The sequence below is a fragment of the Rousettus aegyptiacus genome, unplaced genomic scaffold, assembly GCF_014176215.1.
Source record: "Rousettus aegyptiacus isolate mRouAeg1 unplaced genomic scaffold, mRouAeg1.p scaffold_m13_p_1, whole genome shotgun sequence".
NCBI lineage: Eukaryota > Metazoa > Chordata > Mammalia > Chiroptera > Pteropodidae > Rousettus > Rousettus aegyptiacus.
Genome location: NW_023416284.1, coordinates 33,138,908 through 33,163,047, shown reverse-complemented (window position 1 = coordinate 33,163,047; position 24,140 = coordinate 33,138,908). Strand labels below are relative to the sequence as shown.

Here is a 24,140-nt window from a genome sequence, read left to right as displayed (position 1 = left end):
AGAATACATTAGTCAGGCCCACTGTAGTAACTGACCTCCAACCCTTGGGTTCTCAGTTAGTCCAAATAATTTAATTCAGCCCTCAATTTCAGAGGGATGGCCAAGGCAGTCAGTCCCAAACAGTTTTGTTTGTCCTTGACACCAGTCCATTCACCTCATGCATGTAGATAGCATCTGGAGGTGTTCCATGTGGAAGTGTATCGGTTGGGGCCTACCCCCTGCTGTCTCAGACACCACTGTCATGTGTGCTTCTAGACTCAGTAATCAGTTTGAATTCAAAGCATTTGCAACAGCTTGGGAAGGCAGCATGGGGAATTTTCCTTCAGGAAGAGGGGAAGGTTTCCAGGAACAGTTTTAAAAAGCAAAGATCTTTAATGCCTTCCTCCCTCCCCTCCACCTCCCTAGATGCCAGGGTTTTGTTTTATGTTATTTTTCTCCTTTGTTTGTCCCATTTAGCAATCATAATTTTACTTTTGTTTTTTTTAATTATCCCATACTCTCATACAGACGTTTCTTCTGGGAGAATTGTATATGCGTGACAAAAGATTTTTATAGAAAATCAGTTTTATATGACTTAACCAGAAAGACACATAATATTTAGGAATAGGATAGGACAAAATCCCAAATTATAAAACATTTTCAAAATGAGTTTACATAATCTCCCACCCCTTGCATCCTATTCATTTATGCAGTTAGCAGCCCTTTTTGAAAATAGCAGTATTTAATAACCCAGCTGTCTTTTTAAGGTGTGCGTGCTAGAAGAAAGGTAAGAGAAGTACAGTCAAATTATTTCTCAGTCCATTGTTGCAAACTGCAGGTAACCTGGGAAGTCAAACACAAGTCGACAACAGTGAAATATCTCCCTAAGGAAGTCAAAAGACCATCTGTCAGGATTGGGCAGAATGATCACACTCCTCGTGATGTGCCCTCACCCAACTTGTAGCTTTTGGAAGGAATCATAAGTTAGGAATGCAGTAGTCTCTATTTCAAATATAAGCAATCAGCAACTTGATTTTAGATAGTTCCATCTAAAAACAAACGCTCTCCTGTGGACATTAGTATGTGACCCAGATGGCACAAACAACATCCATGTTCCACGTTCACAGAGAAGTGTCCCAGATTCAGGGTCCTGTTCATTGAGCCTGTGCTTCTTTTCAGTTCAGCACAGCACATTCTGATGCTGAAAGAGCTCACAGCAGACAGTATCAGGTTTTAGTTTAGATACAGGTTCAGGCAATTTGTATATGTGGGGTTAGGGTTTCAACTTTTCTTCAGCAGCAGCAAAGCCAAGATGCTGCAGAGCCAGACAGCTGTGTTCCAAATTCAAGTGACAAGCAAGGTTTTCCTAATCCCTTTGGTCTTATCCAAATTTATGTACTCAAAAATATACATCACACTGGAAAATCATCAGCCCCTAAAGGTCAGACATCTGATTTTATGAGACTCATTAGCAATCTTAAAACACCCGAGGTGTATTTCTTTCTGGAGAGTGCCTCACTTTTCCATGTTGTCTTCCTTTTTCCAAAAATTCCAATTAGCAAAAATCATTAGTTCTGGAGACTTGTTCTGTTTCCAGTACTCAAAGAATTTAAATTCTAACCCATTCGCCAGTGGCAAAAAGCAAGGAAAATTGTGTTCTAACACTTTGTCTTTGCAGCTTTCCCTGGTTGGGATGATTTCTCTCACATTTATGAAATTAGAAGCATATGATGTTTTATATTAATGTTTACTATATATCCAGATGCAACAGCCACAAAACACGAAATCATCATTTTAAAAAAAAATTTTCCCCTTTTTTCTCATTGCAGATTTACTCAAACACCTGGTAGTAAATTTAGCATTTACAGGGTTAATATTAAAGTTGCTTGAGGAAAGCTCACTGCTGGAATACAAGGGGAGTGGGGGAGTGAGCAATACTTGGCCACTATAGCAGAGATGACTACAGCTAAGTTCAAAAAATGGCTAAAGTGATTTTCTCCCTTTTCTTCTCTCTGGTTTATCTAAAATGGTGCTCCAGCCCTGGAAACTGATTTAACTTTTTTCCTATCCTATTTGAAGGAGAGAACAGTGCAAATTTGTAACAGTTCTAGTCCATCCAAAGCTCACCTTGGGGGATTTTATGACCCTTTCTTTTGCCACCTGAAAGAGAGAATGAAAACCAAAGGCATTACAAAGCTGCACTTTTTCCCCGCCTCACTACAATCAGTACAGCCAAAAGCAGTCAGGAGAGCCAGCAAGCCAAGTCTCCTGGAATTAGATCATCATTTTAAAATTCCATGGGTAACTTTTACCTCTCACAACCAGATAGCAGCTCAGCTGCTGTCTCATACTATGGGTAAATGACTATCCCCCAGGCACCAAAAGTTCATCACTCTCCGCCCCTTCATTCTTTCTTTTCCCAGGCAGTATTTTCACCATATTTCAAATGAGTCAGATCAGGTTATTGTTCTGAATCCCACTTCGAACACTAACCATGTGAGGTAGGTTCCCAAGTCCACTCCAAGGTTCAGTGATTCCCCAGCAGAACTCATAGGACCCAGCATATAGTAATACTTGCAGCTATGAATTATTACAGCAAAAGGATGCAAAGCAAAATCATCAAAGAGAAAAGGTACATGTGGTGAAGTCCAGGTGAAAACAAGCTTCCAAGTCCAAGGGTCATCTCCTAGTAGAGTCACACAAGACTCAGCTAATTCCCCCAGCAATGATTTGAGACAACACATGTGAAATGTTGCCAAGCAAGGAAGCTTATAAGGGACTCAATACCTAAGGTTTTTTTGGAGGCTGATTATGTAGGTGCCCTCTGCCTGGTGCATACCAAAATTCCAGAATCTCAGAAGAAAATCAAATGTGCAGCATAAACTCTTTTTCCACAAACAGTTTAGGCATATAGTTAGCCACTCTTATCAGTTCTGGGAACATGCCCTCTCCAGCCCCACAAAAAACACCTAAGTTCCCAAATGTCAGCCAAGGGCCAAACTTGTAAGCAAGCTTTTCAAAAGAATAGCCATGGGCCTGCTGCATGGACTCTTCTCTGCACATGTAATTTTGTTTGTCAGATTCAGTTCTGGCATTTACTAGTGGATATGTAGGCGAAACTCTGTAAACTGGGAAACTTGTAAACGTTTAATTTTGCCTCTCACCTTCACTTGTAACAGAACTTAGTCCTGTTGCAAAAGCGGAAAAGTAGCCTCAGAAAAAATACTAGTAAGTACCAGTTAACCCTGTATTTTCAAAGGAGATTTTCAAGAGAACCTGAAGGAAGCAGTCTCTGGAGATGGTCATCTCCTAGTTTCTAGGATGCCAACATATTCAATATAAACTTGCCCAGAAACCTGCAGTGGCGTGCTCAGAGCCCCTGCAGTTGTCATCAAGGCTGTAGCCACTTTTCCTCACAGAAGGAGAATACTTTCAACCTGGCTACTTATAATAAAGGGAGAGTTGTTGGTATTTATTTCTCCTTGCTTGTTTTATAAGCAAATATAAATCAATACTGTAAGGATGATTTATTTAACACTTCTTCTTCTTTTCAGTCACATTCCAGAGGCATTGTAGTCTGAAATAAGAGCACTCATAGGCTGTGGAATCAAATACACTTGGCCTTACATTCTGGATCAGCTCTTCATTGAGTGATCTTAGAGAAATTACTTAATCTCTTGGTAAAACGGGATTAACAATACCTACTTCAAGGGGTTGTTGTGAGCACTAAATGAAAGAATAAATGTAATAGGTTTAATACATACAACATTTAACACAGTAAGAATTTAATAATGGAAACTGATATAATGGTAATGGTGATTATTTCAATCCCTGCCCCTACTTCCTCCTTCCTATTCTGATTTTTTCTTTTATGTTTTGGTTTCAAGAGGAAAAAGAATCTTTGTTTGGAAAGAATCTCTGTTTGGAAACTACCAGCTTTTGAGTAAGGATATCAGACTGTGTGCCTTATATACCTAGTAATAAAAGGTTGAAAGTGGTATTTAACTAGAAATATTTAGAGTTTAATGTCTGCCTTATGTCTTCCCAGACCAGCACATTTCTTTCATAGTTAGAAATACTACTGAATTTTAGTTGATGGTGTTTTTTTCCTAGGGTAAGAGGCCAGGCTTATTTCTTCATGGAGATTTTTGCCTTGTTTATGTCAGGGTCTCCAGGGCCAGCTTTGTATATAAGCTAAGCTAGGGCAGCAGCTTATACTGTGACTTATTTGCTTTTGCACCCCCTGTTTCTGGCACAGGGCCTACACAGGACTACTTCAGAGTAAGGGCTCACTGAATTGTAGGTGAATGGAGGATAAATGAATGGACAGCACACACTATGTAGGGTATCATGGTGATTATGACATGGTCTCGGTCTACAGGCCAACTCTGGTAAGGGAGTTAAGGCAGAATATCACCCTAGCAGGACAAGGCACATACTACCAAGCTAAGCACAACATGGAGAGTCCACAGATGTAGCTGAACGTAAATGTCTGTTGTGTCAGTAGTGCAGATTGTGGTGAGCAATGTACCTGAGGTTAAGAAATTGCTAAATTCTTGTTTTATTCTGTAGGCTGTGAGGAGCTATTGGTTTTAGAACTGAAAAGTACAGTCAATTCTCATTTTTCACAATAGTTATGTTTTATAAAGTTGTCACAGATACAAAATTAGCAAATACTTAAACATTGCTCCTAGGAAAAACATAGGATTAAGTTCTTAAGAGCCTCTGGCTACAAATTTTCATCAATGAATTAATACATAACCATGTTTTATGTGTGTTTTTGTTTAAAGACATATTATTTAATATATAATGTTGATTCATTAACATTGAACCCATTGCTAACAATACTATAACTCATGTTTAGTTTTACCAGGTACTTGCTAGGAACTAAAGATAACCAAAGGCCTCATAGGTAAGCAAAGATATTCGAAGGTCAAGAATGCTGTGATAGTCAATGCTGGCTATTGTGGGAACCCAAGGAATAGTAGAGGGTTTAGTTCTACTTGGAGGTCAGTAAAGCTTCACAGAAGAAACAGTGTTCGAACAAGTGTTTTTTAAAAAGAAATAGTGGAGTACTACTGAACAATAAAAAGAAACGAACTCTTGCTACATGCAACAACTCGGGTGGATCTCAAGGGCTAAGTGAGGAAAGGCAGTATCAAATGGTTCCACACTGTATGATTCCATTTATATAACATTCTTGAATTGACAAAACTATAAAGATGGAAAACAAATTAGTGATTACCAGGGGTAGAGGGGGTGGATGTGACTATAAATTTTGTGGTTTTATTCTGTGTCTTAATTGTGATGGTTACACAAATCTACACATGAGATAAAATTGCATGTGAATATTCACTTACACATACTCAAATGAATACATATAAAAACTGATGAAATGTGAATAAAGCCTGTAGCCTAGTTAATAATGTCATATCAATATCGATTTTCTGATTTTGATATTATATTATAGTTTTATGTAAGATGGTACCATTGAGGGAAGCTGGGGAAAGGATACAGAGGACTCTACTATTTTTACAGCATCCTGTAGTTTATCATTTTTTAAAAAATACATTAAAAAAAAGAATGGCCATTTGTCAAGCAGAAGTATTAACAAAACCATAGGCTATAAATCAGCATATGCTTAGGGAATTGTATACAGTTAGCTGTGATGGAATTTACAATGTGAAGTTGGGCATGGAGGGAAATGAGATAGGAGTTGAAAAAAATAACAAGGATTTTCTGTGCACTAACCCAAAAAATACTATTTCAGCACCTCTTGTGCACAAGACACTGGGGATACAGTAGTAAATAGGCTAGACAAAGTTTTTGCCCTCACAAAACCAATTCTAGTGGAAATTTCAACTAGTTAAAGTGAGTATTAATCCTTGTATTAAAGATGAGAAATTCAGCTTAGAACTGCCAAATAACTAATGCAGATTGACATGGCTAATAAATTACAGAGCAATGGCTCCACCTAGATCTTTTGATTGACATTTCTGTCTTTACTGTCTCAAACTTGTTGATTATTTTTATCAGGAAGGATTAGAGTAGGGAGACCCTAAGAAAAGGAGACCAGATAGGACTATTGCAATACACAAAACAACGGACTGTGGGAATCTGAACTAGGATGGCAGCAATAGGGATAAAGAAAAGGAAGCAGAATCAGGAGGAAGGAAGAATCAATGGGATTTGATGATTGTCTAGCTGTGTCAGGGTAGGGAGAGTCAGAAGAAGAAGTTGACAGAGGTGACTTGGAGATTCCCAGCCTTAATGACTAGAGAGATGGTATTTTATATGTAGAAATCAAGGAAGATAGATGAGGAGGAAGATTCACTTTGAGATTTGTTGAGTCTAAGGTGCCAGGAGAAAGTCTAGGTGGTGCTTTCTAACAGAGGATAAAGAAATTTAAACTCTTAAGAGTGGCCAGCACCAGAAAATGCCCCTGGCAGTGACTGGAGCAGATTTGAAGGAGATGAGTGATGGAGAGACAGTATAGGGTAGTGGTTAAAAGATTGGGTTCTGGAGTCCCAGACTGAATCTCAACTCTGCCATTGATCTTGGGCAAATTACTTAGCCTCTATGTAGCTCAGTTTCTTCATCTATAAGATAAGGATAATGATAGTACCTACTTCACAGGACTCTTGTAAAAATGAAATGAAGTGATGCTTCTAAAGCACCAGCACATAGTAAATGCTCAGTATATTTCAGCTATTATGATGAAGTTGATGGCAAGGAGAGGAAAGGATCTTGCTAACCAGCAGAAGTATTGTAAGAACCAGTGGTATTATATAAGAAAACCATTATTGTATGCCCCTGACCAGATCAAAGGAATACACAAAGGAGTTTTTAAAATATGTTTTAGGTGTTTATAGCCCTTTTATGGAAGCTGATTAGAATTCCTAATAAAGTCTGCTTTTGCCCCTTCCTAACCAATTTATAAAGGACTTGGACTAGTAGCGATTGATGACAATGAATAAAACTATTTTGGTGACCCTTATATGCAAAATCAAGTGTATTCTCTGAAAGATAAATATTATCCCTATTTTACAGATGAGGACACAGAAGCTTAGGAGAGCTTAAGTTTCTCAAGATTGCACAATTAATAATTACCAGTATTTGATTCCTAAAACCCAGGTCCTTTCTTCATATCATGCTGAACATAAAATGGAGTAACTGTTACTGATTATGTATAGATACGTTGATATAAACCTTTACAAAATTATTTACTTTGCCCCAAACTTAATTTTATAAAGTGTTTATAAAGCACTAAACCATTCAAAATTGCTATATCAGAAATCGAATGAACTTTTAAAGGCTCTATATACAATCTAATGTGGCTCCATCTGGCCATAAATAAAAAAAGTCATTAGTTCTGTGCTCAGTATTCCAAGTGCTTCTGCAGACATGCTTTACTCACTTAAAGTCTGTATAATAATCCCATTGTAAATACAAACAACTGCAAATGCAGATTAACCTTTTCTAGACACTCCTTGTAATTTTCAGAACCAGTGCTGGAGTTCCAGAGTGCATTAGCACATGCATCAACATGCCGGATCCCCCCACCCCCACCCCGGGCCTCAGTGCAGCGCCAATTCCAGCCCCAGCCCCAGCCCCAGCCCCAGCCCCAGCCCGCTTCACCCAGACCACACCCTGTTCCTCACCTAGAACCAGTACTTCAGGGCTCCAGGTTTAATGTCAACGGCTGAATCCCAAACCTGAAGATTTTTTTCACATTTCCCAATTTATTTCACTTACCTTCCTCTAGTTAGCTGTTTGTAAGAGCCTTGTGTGAACAGGCCTTTCTCATGCATGCATTTTATACTGTGAGAACTAGAAAAAAGACTCCTATTTTATAGATGAAAAAACCAAGATGCAGAAAAGGAAGGTAACTTGATCAAAGCCTAGGAAAACCAAAAGACAACAAAAGCAGAAGTGATTGGCCCAAGTTTACAGTAGTCACAAAATGAAGGTAAGATATTCATTTTTTAAAACAAAGAATTGTACACATCAAGTCTGAAGTTATTTAGGATCGTGTCTGATTCATCTGAGTACAGTACCTAGCACATAGTAAGCAACTAATACTGATTTCTTGTATATGAAAGTATAAGTCAGTAAAATAGTTGGATTGTAGGAAAGTGTTGTGCATATTAGAACGAGACAAGGAGGAAAGAGAAATATGGAGCTTATTGACACCCTACGACTGAGTTGGTGTTTGCCTTCCTCATGCTCCCCTGCTGCTCTCTTCCCTATTGTAGCCCTTTACTGTTCTGAATTGCAATGGATTGGTTTCATATCCGCATCCTGTCCTAGATTCTACACTCCTGGAGGGCAGAGATAGTGCCTTGTTCAATGTTATATCCCAGTGCCTGGCAGTTTCTGACATCATAGTAGACACTCAGGAAATAATTGTTTAGTAAATAAATGAGAGGAAAATTATATTCCTACCTATTCACACATTCACCATTTTTGTTTGGTTTTGGTTTTTGTATTTTCCATGTCACCACGCAGAAACTCATGGTATGCTCATGACTTGAAGATAGGCAAGAGAAGGACCACATTATAGTGACATTTTCCCTCTCCCCACTATAATTAGGAAGAAAACTCAAAAGTCTGGTGGGAAAACTGTGGAGTCTAGAATTGGAGCCCTAGAAGTCACCACTCTGGTGAAAATTTTCAGGTGTTTTTTAACAGCCAGTTAGTTTGTCAGCCTCTCATTTTGACATCTCCAGCAGGATGTTCTCAGAGAAACGTGACATAGTGGGAAGGGGACTGAGGTGGGAGCCAGGCATCCTGGGGCAGAATTTTGTTTCTTCTGGCCATTCGTTGTGTGATCTCAAGCAAGGTACATACTTCTCTGGGTCTTATTTTCCTCATCTGAAATATGAAGAGATTAAAGTAAATGCTTTCTAAATCTTCTTTTGGCTCTGTTACTATGTGATTCTATGATTAAATGACTTGGATATAGAAAATACCTGCCCCACTGACACTCTCTTTGGAAAACTGGAACAAAACCCTTGGCTTCCTGGTCCTACTGGCTTTATTTGATATCATCTTCTCTCACTCCTTTTATATGAGAATATCTCTGTCCCAGGCAGTTTGTGGGGACTTAAGCTTTTATTTACTGTAGCTGGAGGCTCCTCTAAGCTGGGGCTTTGACAATATTTCACATTCATTTATCTGAGCCAGAGCTTAGGATCAGGTGGCAGTTAAGTCACTTAAGGTTATTCAAATGCATTGAAAATGTTGCTTAATAATTCAGAACCAGTTTTCTCTGTTTAGAGTATTAAGATTTTTTAAATCCTTTTAATTAGCCAATTCCAACAGCAGTTTAAGCAGGGGAAAACCTATCCCTTCTGAAAGGGAAACTGATGCAAACTTACTGTCAGTCCCTATGTCTGTGCAGCGGGACTGACTAAGCCAAGGGCCAGAGAGAGTCCAGAGCCGGGATGACCTGCTAGTGATGTCACTGACAAGCTCTGCCTGCTGCAGGAGTGAAGCTGAATGAAGGGGTCTAGAGATATAGCTCCTCCCAACACCCTTTCTTTGGATTGGTGGAGGCTGTAGCAAGGAGTGGGGAGGCTTCATTCAGCCTTTCAGTGGGTCAGTCTTTCAGCATTTATGGAATTCACACTGTTTCCAGCAGTGTACTAGGCCCTGGGGATAGGTAGCCAGTGAGACTTCATTATGTGTTCTCAGAATTCAGTCTAACTGAAGAGACAGACTCATAGACAAACAATTACAAAATAGCCAGAGAAGCACAACAGACAGATAACTCAGCGTGAGACTGAAGCTGATCCTTTGAGCTAGATCCTTCAGAAATGGGTTGCCTTGCCTGGTCAAAGTATAGGAGTGCTGCTTCAGCAAAGGGCAAGATTGGCTGTGCCAGTGCCTACATTTTGGTTTAAATACTGACCTTGGCAGCCACCTTGTCTGAGGATCGTAAGGTGAAACGAAGGCATTAGTGCAGCAAACATAGATCGACCACACTCAGGGCAGTGGAATAGGCACATGAGGGAGAGACCACACTGAACGTGTATGGCCCCTGTGTTTCAGGAGCCCATGGCCCAGTGGATAGGACAAGATGCCACTTATGATTAACTGTGTTACAAGGAACAGGAGAGATTCATTTAGGCTCTGACTTAGGCCTGGTTTTGTGAATGAAGTAGCATTTGAGCTGAGCCTCGAAACAGAATATATGTTTTCAACAGGAGAGGAAGGACAGTCCAGGAGAGGAAACAACAAAAGCAAAGATTTGGGGAGGAAAAACACCAGACATATTTGAGGAATAGCAAACCGCTCTAATCGACTGGAGCATAATGTCTATGAAGGGATAGTATTCAGAGAAAGAATGTTGGGGCTAAACCATGACCACCCTTTCAAAAGGTTTAGGCCCAGGGATCACTTATATGACATTTTTTTTTGTTTGTTTAAGAAAATAGAATCTCTGTTTTGCCACTTAACTCTTAAAATGTTAATAAAGGCTTCCTTTGAATTTTTCATTGTTCCATAATGTACATTCTCTGGTTTGATTATTCAACAAGCATTTATTGAGAGCATATAAAGCACCAGGTTCTTTGCTGGAAGCTAGAAACGTAGAAACAGGAAACACAGTTCTGTCTTTGTAAGTTGCTCAGAGTGCCTTGTCCGAGATCACGCAGGTAGTCAGAAGCAGTGTGCTAAAGCTAGGAGCTAGGTTTGCAGTCTCCACAGTATGTGTGTTCCCTTCTCCTGTCCTTTCCTCTGAACTCAGACCCTCTGTGCACATGGGGACTGAACTCATGGAAAAAGAGCATGAAGAAAAGTCTGGCCAGGTAAAATGCATATCCCCAGCCACCTTCAAGTACCATTTCCTTAGCATCTTCTCTCCTAAATACGTTTGTTTCTCATCATGGTACTTTTTTTTTTTTTTTTAATTCAAGAGAGAGTTTGGGAGTTTCTGGTATAAGTTTGGTGTTGTACAGGTGCCTGCTGGACCAACCTTCAAAGAAAACACCTGCTCTGTTCATGATTCTTACTTTCCAGTTTCATAAGCTTTTGGACAGATGAAATGTAATATCAAAATAGCTCAGAGAGAGCCTTGGTAACATTTAAGATATTGAACGTGCTTCATCTGGTAACTAGAAAATTTAATGATCTCCTGCTGTTTTGGTAATTGGATAAGTAAATACATCAGAATAAATCACACCGGCAAGTCTTTTGTATGTTGTTAGGGACTCAACTCTTTTAACTCCTGTTCAAAGCTCCAGCTCTTGAGTGCTGTTTGCGTGCGGAGTTATACACACACCAGCTCCATGGCCCTGCTTGAGTATTAAAATCCATTCAAAATGCTCACTTTCCCCCTAGCCACTCTGCCTGAAGAGCACATCGAGCATGCCACTCCAGATCTCTCTGAAGCCAGGGACAAAAGTTTTTTCAGAAGTTAAAACCTAATAAGACATTCGAGCCCTTCATGATCTATCTCCAAACTGTCTTTTCAGCCTTGTCTTCCATTATAGGCTGCTATGAGCCTTGCCAAAAACACCACCCTTTTACAAATTAGGAAAATGAGGCCAAAGCAAAAGGGGCCTATCCTGTTGCCCTAAGGAACCATTTAAGAATTTTAAGTAGGGGAGAGACAGGATTAGGTATTTTGTTCAGCTCCCTCTCAGATAGCAGTGTCAAGGAGAGACCCAGAGAGAAATGGCCTGTTAGAGCATATTAGGTGTTGGGTGATATAGACACCAGCTTACAGATTAGAAATTTGGGTCTTCTGGAGGTTAAATGATTTGCTCAAGAGCATACACGCAGAACTAGGATTCGAAACCCACTAGTGCTCTTTCTTACCTCCTCCCTAATTAGTACTTAATCCATGTCCAGTGGTGAAGCTCTAGGCAGACAATAGTCAGAGTTTCTCAGAAGGTTTTCAAGCTGAGGTAGCAGTTCTGAAATTAACTAGTTAACAGGTTTCTCTCCAGTAGTTAGTATTATGGACCAATCTTTTATCAGATATCTTAAGAACCTTTTATACAAGGACCTTTTGCAGCCCTCTATGACAGCAGCCTCTGAAGGTAAGGCATGTCCCCTAGAGTAGTGCTTCCCGACCTTTTTCAGATTACTGCACACATTGAAAATGTTTGTGGGCCTCATTGGGGTAACCATACCAGATTGCTCAGAGTCAGAGACATCCCAGCCCTGATGATTCTGGCTGCTCCCAGGGATGAGGAGGCCAGCGTCTTGCCACATTCATGAATCCTCATTTATGAATTTGCCTATATCCTGTATTACACTGTCAGGTACATTGAGCTTGCAAAGCACTATGTAAAGAAGGACTTCCTTTTATTTACTTCAAACCATATTTTCCAGAGCCCAAGAGGAACTAATCTTAGGCGCTGGCTTCCCAGAATGAGGAGGCATGCCTAATCTCATTCTTTTTATACTTTTTGTATTTTTTTAAATGCTTTTTATATTCACTCTGCAGACTAAAGAGGCTTTTCCCTTTCTGCCCCCACCATACCCCTCTTGAGAGAAGCCCCTCTACTCCCTCCGGGCCTTCCCCACTAACTTCATTATTTAATAGTATAGTGACCAAAGCCACCATCAAGGATACCAATGCAACGAGAGGGTCACATCTTTTGTGTGCTGTTTAGGATCTCCCTGACAGTGTGCCACTTTAGAGTTGGTGTCCCCATTAAACTGGCCATCCAAAGGCACAAACTGGGAATGAAGAATCCCGATTTGCTCTCAGATCTGCCATGAATGCTCAGTAAGCTTGGATAAATTCTTTCCACTCACTGGGCTTTTCTGTCTACATCTGTTACAGAGATGACCTCTAAAGACTCCTCCAGCTTTAACAGTCACTAGGTCTGTGATATTTGAGGAGAAGTTGAATGAAATATGCCCAAACGCCTGAGGTTATATACTCTGTTGTGGGGTTACATGAAAGGGACAGTCCTTTCCAGCAAGAGACTTAATAGTCCAGAGTATGACTACGGTACTAAAATTATCTGCTGTAGTAATAAAGAACACAGACTTTGGAGCCAGACCTAGTTTTAAATCCTTGCTCATCCACTTTCTGCCTGTGCAATCTTAGACAAGTTATATAATCTTTCTGAGCTTCTATTCCTTATTTTTAAAGTGGAGGTAATAGTATCCCCCTCATAGAGTTGTGTAGTGCTTGTTGGCACCTAGTAAGCTCCCAATGAATGTTAACTGTTGTTATCATTATTGTAATGTGATAAAACAAAGAACAGATAGGCCATCCTATAAGATACGATTTCTATCCCTCTGTCGCCTTAGTCTTTTCTCCCTTTGTTCTTTAACTTTTCATTCTCCCTTCTTCCTATCTTAAAAAAAATTAAAAAAAAATAAAGTATCTTGTAAGCACCCTGTTTTTGCAGCCAGAGAAGCCCACCCAGCCTCACTCTCTGGAACCCCAGTTGTTCTACCACAGTTTAATAATGGAGCATCTGTCACTGTTTTCAGGAAACCCTCATCCCAGTGCCACTTCTTTCCTGTGATTCAATGAGACATTGATCCAGAAACTACACAGGAAGCTAGAAATAAGTCAGAGTAGCCCCATAGTGGACCCTTTCAAAATGGAAATTCATTTTGGGTTCCATCACTACTTGCATCAAATGTAAAGGGAAAGTTTCTAGGAGCTATAAGTGGTGTTGTCGTAGATGATGGTGACGACGATGGGGGTAATGATTAGTAATCCCTTATGTTTGCAATAGACTTTACAGTTACAAAAGCCTTTTCACACCCTGATCAGCACATGACCAGAAGATGAGCTCTTAAATTCTCCCTCTGATAGTTTGAGGGTATAACTGCCCTCTTTAGGGATTCCCAACTCATCAAAAGGTGTCTAAAGAAAATGGGCAATTAGCAATTAGGACCAAGGTGACAGTAACAAAAGATAGCCTGTGGGGAACAACAAAGCCCAGACCACAACAGGGGCTTGAGCCAGGACACAGTACACAGTGTCTGCTTTCTTTATGCTCAAGGGAAAGCCAGCTGGTCACATTAACTGTCCCCTGTCTAGAAGTAGGAGCAAAAGTTAAGAGGCAAGGGAGGGCAATGCATCAGATACAGACTGCAAGTCTACAAACCTGGGTGCAAATTCTGCCCTATCTTTCCTAACTGTATAATCTTGGGCAAGTCCTCTATTTTTCATCTCAGAAAATTCATCTATAACATGGGAATAATAGGAGTACTTATCTCATAGGAGTCTTGTGACCACTTCGTTAGATAATGTATAGAACAACTAGTATAGTACCAGGCACGTATAAAATACCAAATAAATGGTAACTTTTGGGTAGTGATGACATTAATAATTATTTTTTAAACTTGTAATATTTAATATGTGCATTTTTCTAATGGAGTACTAACAAAATAGGTTTATTCATAGCAAAAAGATTAGTTGTTCTTCCAAGTTCATAGTAAATGCTAATTTTGAACAAAACCAAAAGCAGATATATTCAGCTTTACCATAATCTGGGAATTTACATATGCAACCTTTGTGCTGCCTCACAATGTGAGCTTTGTTGTTCTCATCTGTAAAAATCAGGATAAATTAGCCCAATCTCTTAGGATAGCTCTGAAGTTTAGGTAATGTATAGGGAAGTGCTTTGAAAGCTATAAAAAAAAGTAGTCATTGTTATTATGTGCACTTTCTTCAAAAGGAAGTTTATTAGCACATTTATTTGGTGTTCAAGTAACTTGGGTTTAAAGAAACATTTCTTTAAGCTTTGTTGTAGCTTTACATTATGGATGAGAAATGTATTTTATAATTGATTTATGGGTGACTTTCTCATCTTCTAATCAAGGCCAAACAGACTTTGAAAAAAAAGAGCTATGACCCTTGTATCAAGTTACCACGAATCATAATTGTTAAGCACTTCCTTAGTGCTATGGGGGTATTTGAAATTTTAAGGGCCATTAAATAACTTTTCACTTAACCAGTTCAAAGCTAATTGGAAGATCAATTAAAGGATAGACATAGGACTCAGGTGGGAATAAAAATATCACCTTTGTTAATGAAAAGGTTTATCACAGATTGTGATTTGGGAACTGCAGTCAAGGGTCTTGCTGATGTATTCTTTTCCCTAACTTACAGATTTGCCCACCCAGTCCTTGGCACAGCTGGACAACACAGGCCCCTCGTATGTTGTAACAAGAGAATAAGTTGGCTCCAGATTCTTTTCCCACACTCACCAAACAGATAGGTCTCTTCTCACCCTCTGTGAGAGAGAGAGCATCCAAGAGTCCCTCCATGTGGAAATATGAGTGTGAAATAAATGCTTCACGGGTTATAAATTTTACCTTATTGAATACTCACTGCAATTCTGGACGGCAAAATTCAATTTTATAAATAAAGAAATAACGAACCAGAAAGTTAAGTACCACCCATGGTCATCAGATAAGCTAGGAGGTTATATCAGTGGGAATCCAACCCGAGGCTCCCTCCCTACATCATACTTTGACCATTCCAACCATTGGGAAGCTCACACTATACAGGTGACATTTACTAGACATAAAAAGGCATCAAATCATGATAGCTTCCATGTGTCAGGCTCTGTGATGACTATTTTAACCCCTACAACAACACTTTCTCACCCAATGGAGAAAGAAATTGGAGCTCTAAGCATCTTACTGACATGACTAAGAATTGGATTTGAATCCCTAACCCCCACACTTTTTTAAATGCAAAGATTAAAGCTTAGAGAAGAAAACCAACTTGTCCAAAGTTGTACCACTAAAGCCAGAACTAGAGCCTATACGTTCTGGCCCTTTACATCCTGACACTAAATAGTGTACAGCCTTGGCCATCAGTACAGAGGAATATGGAGGAGGGAGAGCTTGCTGAGGGCTGACAGGTAAAGAAGGCTTTGCAGAAGGAGATGGTCCATAACTGAAGGGGTGGATTTTCATATACTTGGGGAAGTTTATTGTGGCATGTCTGATGTAGAGGATGGGACCTGGTTGTCTTTTACATGGCAGAGGAAAGGGGCTATGGATGAGATTCTAGTGTTTGCTCTCTGCATGGGGTACAGAAGGCTTGTAAATTTCCTGCCAGTGTGGCAAAGGGTTACTCCTGTGAGTCAGGTTGTGCGGGGCTCCCTGTGCCCACAGTACTGCCAATATACAGTTTAAAAAGTGGTCGTGTTGGTCGCCAGAAGGGAATAGGCAAATACCAGAGAAAATGTGAGAACAGAGCTTTTCTCCTTTTGAAGATGCTAGAACTTTCTGAGATACAAATTTTACTCTAAAAGTAAGAATACATTTTGGGAAACCGTTATTGGTTGATTGCTTCCCAATTTCTCACACTGGACCTGAAGACTGTAACTCATAGTCTCACACTGGACCTGAAGACTGTAACTCATAGAGTGAGAGAGAACCCTATGAGGCCACTTGTGGGAAGTGGAGGAGTTAGAATAGAAGCGATGAGGAGACAAGTCAGGGGGCTTGGTTTTGGTTTTACTTGTGCCAGTTATGCTGTGTGATTGTAGGCAACCAAATTTCTGGGTCTCGTTTCCTCACCTACAGAGCGGGCCTGATTCCCAAGGCATGATTTCCAAGTACTGCTGAAGTGTATTTGCACCATAAGCTGTTAAAATACATTGGGAACCTTAAAAAAATCCAACCTAGTGTGATTTTTAAAGACTATTTTTTCAGAGCAAAATCGAGCCAAAAGTACAGAGAGTTAGTTTTCATATAACCCCTGTCCCCACACATGCATAACCTCCCCCATTATCAATATCCCTCACCAAAAGGGTACAGTTATTACAGTCAATGAACTTATATTGACATCATAATCATAGTTTACATTAGGGTTCACTCTTGGCGCTGTACATTCTATGAGTTTGGACAAATATATAATGATGTGTATCTATCATTATTGGTATCATGCAGATATCAGGCCTAAAAATCCTCTGTACTCTGCCTGTTCATTCTTCTCCCTAATACCTCTGGCAACTAGTGATTTTTTTGCTTTCTCTATAGTTTTGCCTATTCTAGAATGTCAAATAGTTGGAATCAAATAGTATGTAGCTTTTCAGATTGGCTTTCTTCACTTAGTAGTATGCATTTAAGATTTCTCCGAGTCTTTTTATGGCTTGATAACTCATCGCTTGTTAGCACTGGATGTACCACAGTTTATTTATCCATTCACCCCTACCGAAGGACACCTTGGTTGCTTTCAAGAGTGGCAATTATTTATAAAGGTACTATAAACATCTGTGTGTAGGTTTTTGTGTGAACATAAATTTTCAGCTCCTTTGAGTAAATACCAAGGAGTGTGATTATTGGATTGTCTGATAAGAATATGGTTTATTTTGTAAGAAACCACCAAACTGTCTTCCAAAGCGGCTATGCCATTTTTCATTCTCACCAGCAATTAATGAGAGTTCCTGTTGCTCCAAGCTTCACCAGCATTTGGTGTTATCAAATACACCATTTCAGCCATTCTAATAAGTGTGTAGTGGTGTCTTAGCTTTAATTTGCATTTCCCCAGTGGCATATGATATGGAGCATCTTTTCACATACTTATTTGCCATCTGCATATCGTCTTTGGTGAGGGGTCTGTTAAGGTCTGTGACCCACTTTTTAATTGTGTTGTTTTCTTATTGTTGAGTTTTAAGAGTTCTTTGTATGTTTTGGATAACAGTTCTTTATCAGATATGTCTTTTGCAAATATTTTTCCACAGTCTGTGGCTTTTCTTCTCATTCTCTTGACAGTGTCTTTTGCAGAGCGGATGTTTTTAATTTTAATGAAGTTCATCTTATCAATTATTTCTTTCACAGATTGTGCCTTTGGGATTATACCTAAAAAGTCGTTGTACCTTATAAAGGTCATTTAGATTTTCCACTGTGTTCTAGGAATTTTGTAATTTTGTGTTTTACATTTAAGTCTGTGATCTATTTTGAGTTTATTCTTGTGAATGGTGTAATGTCTGCCTCTAGATTCATTCATTTGCATGTAGATATTCAGTTGTTTCAGCATCATTTGTTGAACCTAGCATTTTTTCTATGAAATTTTAGATCCAGATTTTTCTTTATTCAACTGCAAAATAGAAGCATTGCCTTAACAAAATTAAATAAAATAAAAAGGATTGATAATAATACCTACCCTAAATGATTGTGAGTTAATGTTTATATAAATATCTTACAAAGTATAAAATATAATGCATACATTGCTGCTGCTACTATCTTTAATATTACTCAGCTCCTGCCCTCAGGTAGTTAGTTCCCAGTCAAGTAGTATTATGTTTATGTTCAGGTAGTTTTTTTAAAAAGAAATGAGGAGCAGAGTGGTATGGCTAGAAAGAATCTCAAAAGCCAGAAACTCTGGGGCAGAGTACTGCCTCTGTACCTTACCAGCTATGTGACCTGGGCCAAGTTACTTGACCTCTCTGAGCCTCAGGTTACCCAACTGTGAAATGAAAGGGTTAGACTATTTAGCATTGTTAATTTAGTGAGAAAATATATCCACGTTTCCTAAGTATAATGAATAAAATATCAAGATGGTCGACTTTCCTTTTCTAACATAGACAGTCAGGCCATACCTCTTATCTGAGAATACCTCCCCTCCCCGAAGGATTCCCAAAGGGTGGGTTTCTCTGTTGATTTAGAAAGTCAATAATTCAGTAAAGTCCCAAGTAAATGGCAGAACAGAAGCTCAGATTGGGTTTTTGTATTCGTATTTTATAAACATTTCACGAGTTTTTTCCTGACCCCCGACCTTTTGCCATTCTTAAAGTGAAGATCTTATATCCGAAGTTTCGTCAGAAACAACCTCAGGGTTATCTCATCCACCTTCTTTTTCTGTGTGGATCCGACTCTCAGCAACATCACTAGCAGAATAGTCTTGTGACTAAAGCATGTGGGTTCCAAAGCTGGATTGACTAGATTCACATTCTGGCTCTGACCTTAATAGCTTTGAAACCTTGGGCAGATTACTTAATCTGCCTCATGGCTCAATTTCCTCATTTGTAAAATAGGAATAATTATGCCTACCTCAAATAACCTACCTCAGAGGGTTATTATGAAAATTAAATTATTTTAAGAAATATAAAGTTTTTGGAATATGCTTGGTGTAAAGTAAATGCTCAATAAATGTTAGCCATTATTATTATCATTATCATCACCATCTTCTTCAAACAAGCCTCTATTTGGATGCTTCTAGGAACACTAGAGAATACACTCACATCTACCCTCACTACCACCTCTTTTTCTCCGAAGTAGTCTGTTCACATGTTGGCCAGAAGCATTCTAGTTGTCTTGAGCTTTGGAGTCAGCAGACTTGAGTTTGAAACCTTATTAGTCTATCTGCAACCTTGGTCAAGGTAACCCATGGTATCTTCGACTGTTAAATGGCAAATAATAATACTTACTTCACTTGGAGTTTTGAGGACTAGTTAAGGCACTTAACATGGTTCCAGCAACATGGTAGACATTTAATAAATGATAGTTGTTGCCATGATATAATGATGATGAAGAACAAGAAAAAAATAAAGAATAGGATGTGTGGGGGGGGGGTAAAAGAAAAAAAAGCAGTAGTAGCCACACCAGCAGGTGCTTCTCTGTTAAAAAGTTCTTCTGGCCAGCTGAGTTCTGCTTCTTTGTGACTTTACCTCACCAATCCCAGCTCTGCACACTGGAGCTGCACAGAACATCTGTTCTGTCCACTTGTCAGTCCTTCAGATATTCAAAGAGGACTGACACAGCCCCTCCCGGTCCCCATTGCTGCACCACTATCACTTCTCAGTGCCCTCTCTCCAGGAAGACAGCTCCCACTTTTTAGCTGTTTCTCAGATAACATGATTTTTAGGCTCTTCTCTACCAGGAGGTTCCTCCTGACATGCTCCATGTCCTTCCTGAATGGGCCCCAGGACACTGTAGGGTGGTTTCACTGTATGGCCACTGTCTTGCTGGGCAGACATATGGTACCCTACATCCCCTTAGGTTCCCTACAGTTTCTTTGTCCACGTCAGGCAAATGAGAATAGAAACAGAACAGTTTAATTGTTCACTTTGAAATTCCCATCTTAAATGACCTTTAGAAAAAAAAAAAAATTGCTTACTATCTGTGGCATCAGAGGGAACAGCCCCAACATAGCCATGTTTGCTGAGAAGCAGTCCACTGATGGTGTAGCCCCACTGAAGCTATCAAAGGGGGGTGTCTAGATATTAAGGGACAAGGGAACACTTCTGCTGGGCACTGAGATCGAAATAAGCAAGGCAGCCTGGTGCAAACCTGGACTCCAGGAAGCTTTGGGGCTAGACCTCCAACTCTTAGGTTAAACAGACCAGGGCCCCTACCCAAGGCAGCATTCCAGCCAATAATGGCTACCACCGACTGAGCACTTACTAGCTCCGGCCCAGACGCTTCACCAACATGATTTCATTTAACCATCACCGCAATCTATAAAGGAGAAACCGTGATTATTCCCATCCTACAGGTGGGAAGACTGAGGCTCTCTGGTTGTATAACTTCTTCAAAGTCATATAGGTAGTGACAGAGCTGGGATTTGAATCAAAGGTTGCATCACTCTTTTTAACCATTACACTGTATAGCGAGACCCTTACTACCTATGTGGCCCTAAATAAGTGGTAGTAGTTACTTTGAGCCTCAATTTTGTCATCTCCATCTACCCTGCATAGTTGTTCTAAGGATTAAAAGGAATAATATATTTAAAGTGCCTGGCATATAACAGATGTTCAAGAAATTTTAGTTTCCTCCTCATGTCCCAGCTCTCCCACTTAAAGTAACAGGGGAAATTGCTTAATTTTTGTTGGACAGTTTTCTCATGTGGAAACTGGGTGTGTTTTCTGAACCTCTAACCTTGCATTCTTACGATTCAGGCAGGGTTCAACTTGGGCCTGAGGTTTCAGTCTGTCAGCCTCTTTTGCTTCCTATTGTATCTTTCCACCAGTATATACAGTTCTGGCACTATTATGGTTTTTCTCAGCAAACATCATATTTACAAACCACAAATAACAAAGTAGAAGATGCCGGAAGAGCTCTGGCATGTTAATTAAGAACAATAGCGGAAGCAGCTGGGCAGAAAATGCCAATGAGTCAGAAGTAGGGGCAGCATAGCTCTGTTTGTTGACAGAAGCCAACGCAGTGTTGTACGTTAATTGGGGAAGTGGGTAAACATTTGCCAGCAGCTTGCCCCCCAGTGCATTGGAAGACAGACAGCAGGCTGGGCCCTCCCCACCGCCTGGCCTGCCCATCTGCCCAGAACCCAAGAGATACCAGTAGAGCAGCTTTGCTCTGCACTCCTTATAAGTGGAGAGGATTCTGAAGGCGGCGGATATGTCTCCTTAATGACCCTCCTGGGCATACCAGGTTTCCATCTGGATACAGTGGAAGATAGTGTTCCTCCTTTAGCTCACCAGCCTGCCTGTGACACGCGGCCCCCCCAAAGGGCCTGTTCCAGGTCAGCTAGAAGATAGCAGTGCCATCTCATTAGATGTGGCTTGAGTTGAGCAGAGGACGAGATTATCTACCTCAGGTGCTGCTGTCTGTGCCCAAGGGCCCAGAGCTCCTGTATCTGACAGAGCACACTGCTCCATCTCCCATCACACACACTCGAAGCTACCCCATTTATCTGTGTGTTCATCCACCCTTACAGTTGCTCACACACACACGGCAGCCATCATTGAATACCTGCTCTGTGCTAGACACTGTGCTAATTATATGTTTTTCTCATTTAATCCTCACATCAGTCCTATAAGATTGACACTAACTCCAAAGCTGCAAAGCTAATAGCCAACACAGCTGTGATTTAAACCAAAATTTCTCTGGTCCCAAAGCCCACTGTCCTTTCCACTAAACGAATATTTTCCGATGTTTTTAAATTCTCGATCCTTTTAATTAAACAGGAAATTTTGTTTCTTTCACTCTTGGATTCAGGAAACACCCACATCGTGTTCCTGCCCCTGGCCTGAGAGGTCATAAACCTAATTTAGGTTCCCTGTATGATTAGCCTATTCCAACTGAGCCAAGAAGATTTTGTCCAGCTTTATTCTCTGTAGTTCATGTTATAAAATAATGGTTTTTATTTCTAAAACATGAGGTCATGTCATGACATTGACTCATTTTTTCAAAGTAAATATTCATGCCCAAGGAGATTGTGATGTGCCTCCCTAGGGAGCCTCCCCTCAGCAAAAGAGATACTCACCTTTGGGCCTGGTGGAGTGGGAGTTCCTCACTTTATCACAGATAGGTTTAACAGGAAAGTGAGCCCCAAAGGCTTAGTTCTTACCCCATCAAGCCAAAAGGCCTTCCCTCCTGTCAGGACTTAACCAAGAAGCGGAGCAGTCCCCAGGAATGCCAGTCAGTTGTTTAATCTTCATCCTTTCCTAAGGGCCTCCTGTTCTGTTGGCCAAGCTGAGCTGTACAAGAGGCAAGGAACCTCCTCCTGCCCAGGAAGAGGTCTGGTCTCCTGAACCTATGGCCTGAGGTCAAATGCTAGTTCTTCTACTAAACTGTAAGACTCGACCTCTCTGAGAGCCCTGGTTTCCTCCCTTATAAAATGAGAATAACAACACCTACATGACAAGGTTATTCTGAGGATCAAATAAGGTAACAGCTGGGTAAACTCTCATGCCAGTGCATGGTAGGCTCAAAACCAGTGTACGTGGATAGGGTCTGATTGTCATGTGGTGACAGTGCTTCTTCCATTCTTTTAAATATGTGCTTTCTCTCTTTTTAGATAACCCAGCTGGACCCAAATAAATCCTTATTGGAGGTAAAGTTGTTCCCTCAAGAAACCCTTTTCCTTGAAGCAAAAGAGTAAACACGGCCCAGCGGTGGAACCAGCCATTCCTTGACAAGCCAGAGGCCTGCATCAGGAGAAGGGCTCTTTGCCAACACACCTACACGCTCGTCTCACTCAATTCAATGTCACACTTCTGCCTCTTGCAAGATTGCTGGGGAAAAACAAGTAATAATAAACATAGCTACTTAAAATGTCCCATCCACGAGTGTATGTTCCCAACCCTCATCATAGAGAATTACAACTCTGCCACCCACCCTTATCCCTTCACCTAGCCCTCCTTCAATGACTAATGCACTGTTCAGTGTGAGTGATCACGAAATAGGACTTTTACCTCCCCAGTGCCCATCTTCTCCCCCACAATGTCTAGGATAGTTTTCTGTCTGTCCTAAGACACCAGGATGCTGTGTATTTGATATGTCACATTGAGCCAGGGCTCATATACCTCTGCCTTTTTATTTTCGTAACTGGATTTCTACTTTGTCACCTAATTTTAAGAGGCAGGAGGAAAAAAAGTCAAATGGGACTTCTTGGCATGGAGATTAAACGTTGTAGGAGGAAAAAAAGCATATCATTTTTGTTGGTACTTTCTGACCTCTTTTGCTAAGATATAAGGTTGTGTTTGAGGACTGCATTTGACATATATGCAAGATATTTAGTTACTGCTGCTGCCTTGGGTCTCCAGGTTCCATCTAGGACAGGGGTCCCCAACCCCGGGCCACGGACCAGTACCGTGGCCTGTTAGGAGCCAAGCCTCACAGCAGGAGGTGAGCGGTGGATGAGCCAAGCTTCATCTGTATTTGCAGCCGCTCCCCAGCACTAGCATCACCGCCTCAGCTTCACCTAGATCAACAGGCATTAGGTTCTCATAGGAGCACTGGTCCCTGGTGCCAAAAAGGTTGGGAACCACTGCTCTAGGAGGTATTTGCTGTTCCACTGCAGCATGAGAAACTGTTTAAATGCACTATGTAAATGCTGAGATAGTGTGAAAAGGACCAGAACCAGGACTTCAGTATCCAGCCTGGCTGCAGGAAGCTGCTGTTAGGTTTACATTTGGGCAGTTGGAACCTCATGGGTACCAGTTCCCAGGTTGCTGGTCCTTCAGTGTACACTGAACACAGTTCTCTCCTGCTTTTCTCTCCCTCTTCTCCATCACTAATTTGGACCTTGTTACTTGGTGTTTTAAACCCCTTGCCTATGGCCAAACTCTGATCAGCTGCCCCTTGACCTCTGAGCCCAACTATGATAAAGAAATTGCTCCACTGTTTCATTCTTTTAATATTTTAATATTAGATATTGGACTTCCATCTCAAATGAAAGGGATCTCATTCTGAAAATTCTCATTTCATATATTTAAGAGCGCAAACGTGGGGACTCAGCTCAGAAGACGTGTCACCTG

The 24,140-nt window shown here is 40.5% G+C and overlaps 1 protein-coding gene across 1 annotated transcript in view; it reads left to right on the top strand.

Annotated features, from left to right (window-relative positions):
- Positions 1 to 22,942, top strand: part of FAF1 (Fas associated factor 1) — a 341,571-nt gene extending 318,629 nt beyond the window's left edge. Inside the window, exon 19 of the mRNA XM_016120258.2 lies at positions 22,679 to 22,942. Within this exon, the coding sequence (XP_015975744.1) occupies positions 22,679 to 22,762 (84 nt within the window). The 3' untranslated portion in view covers positions 22,763 to 22,942. The remainder of the gene's footprint in view (positions 1 to 22,678) is intronic.
- The last annotated feature ends 1,198 nt before the right edge of the window (positions 22,943 to 24,140 follow it).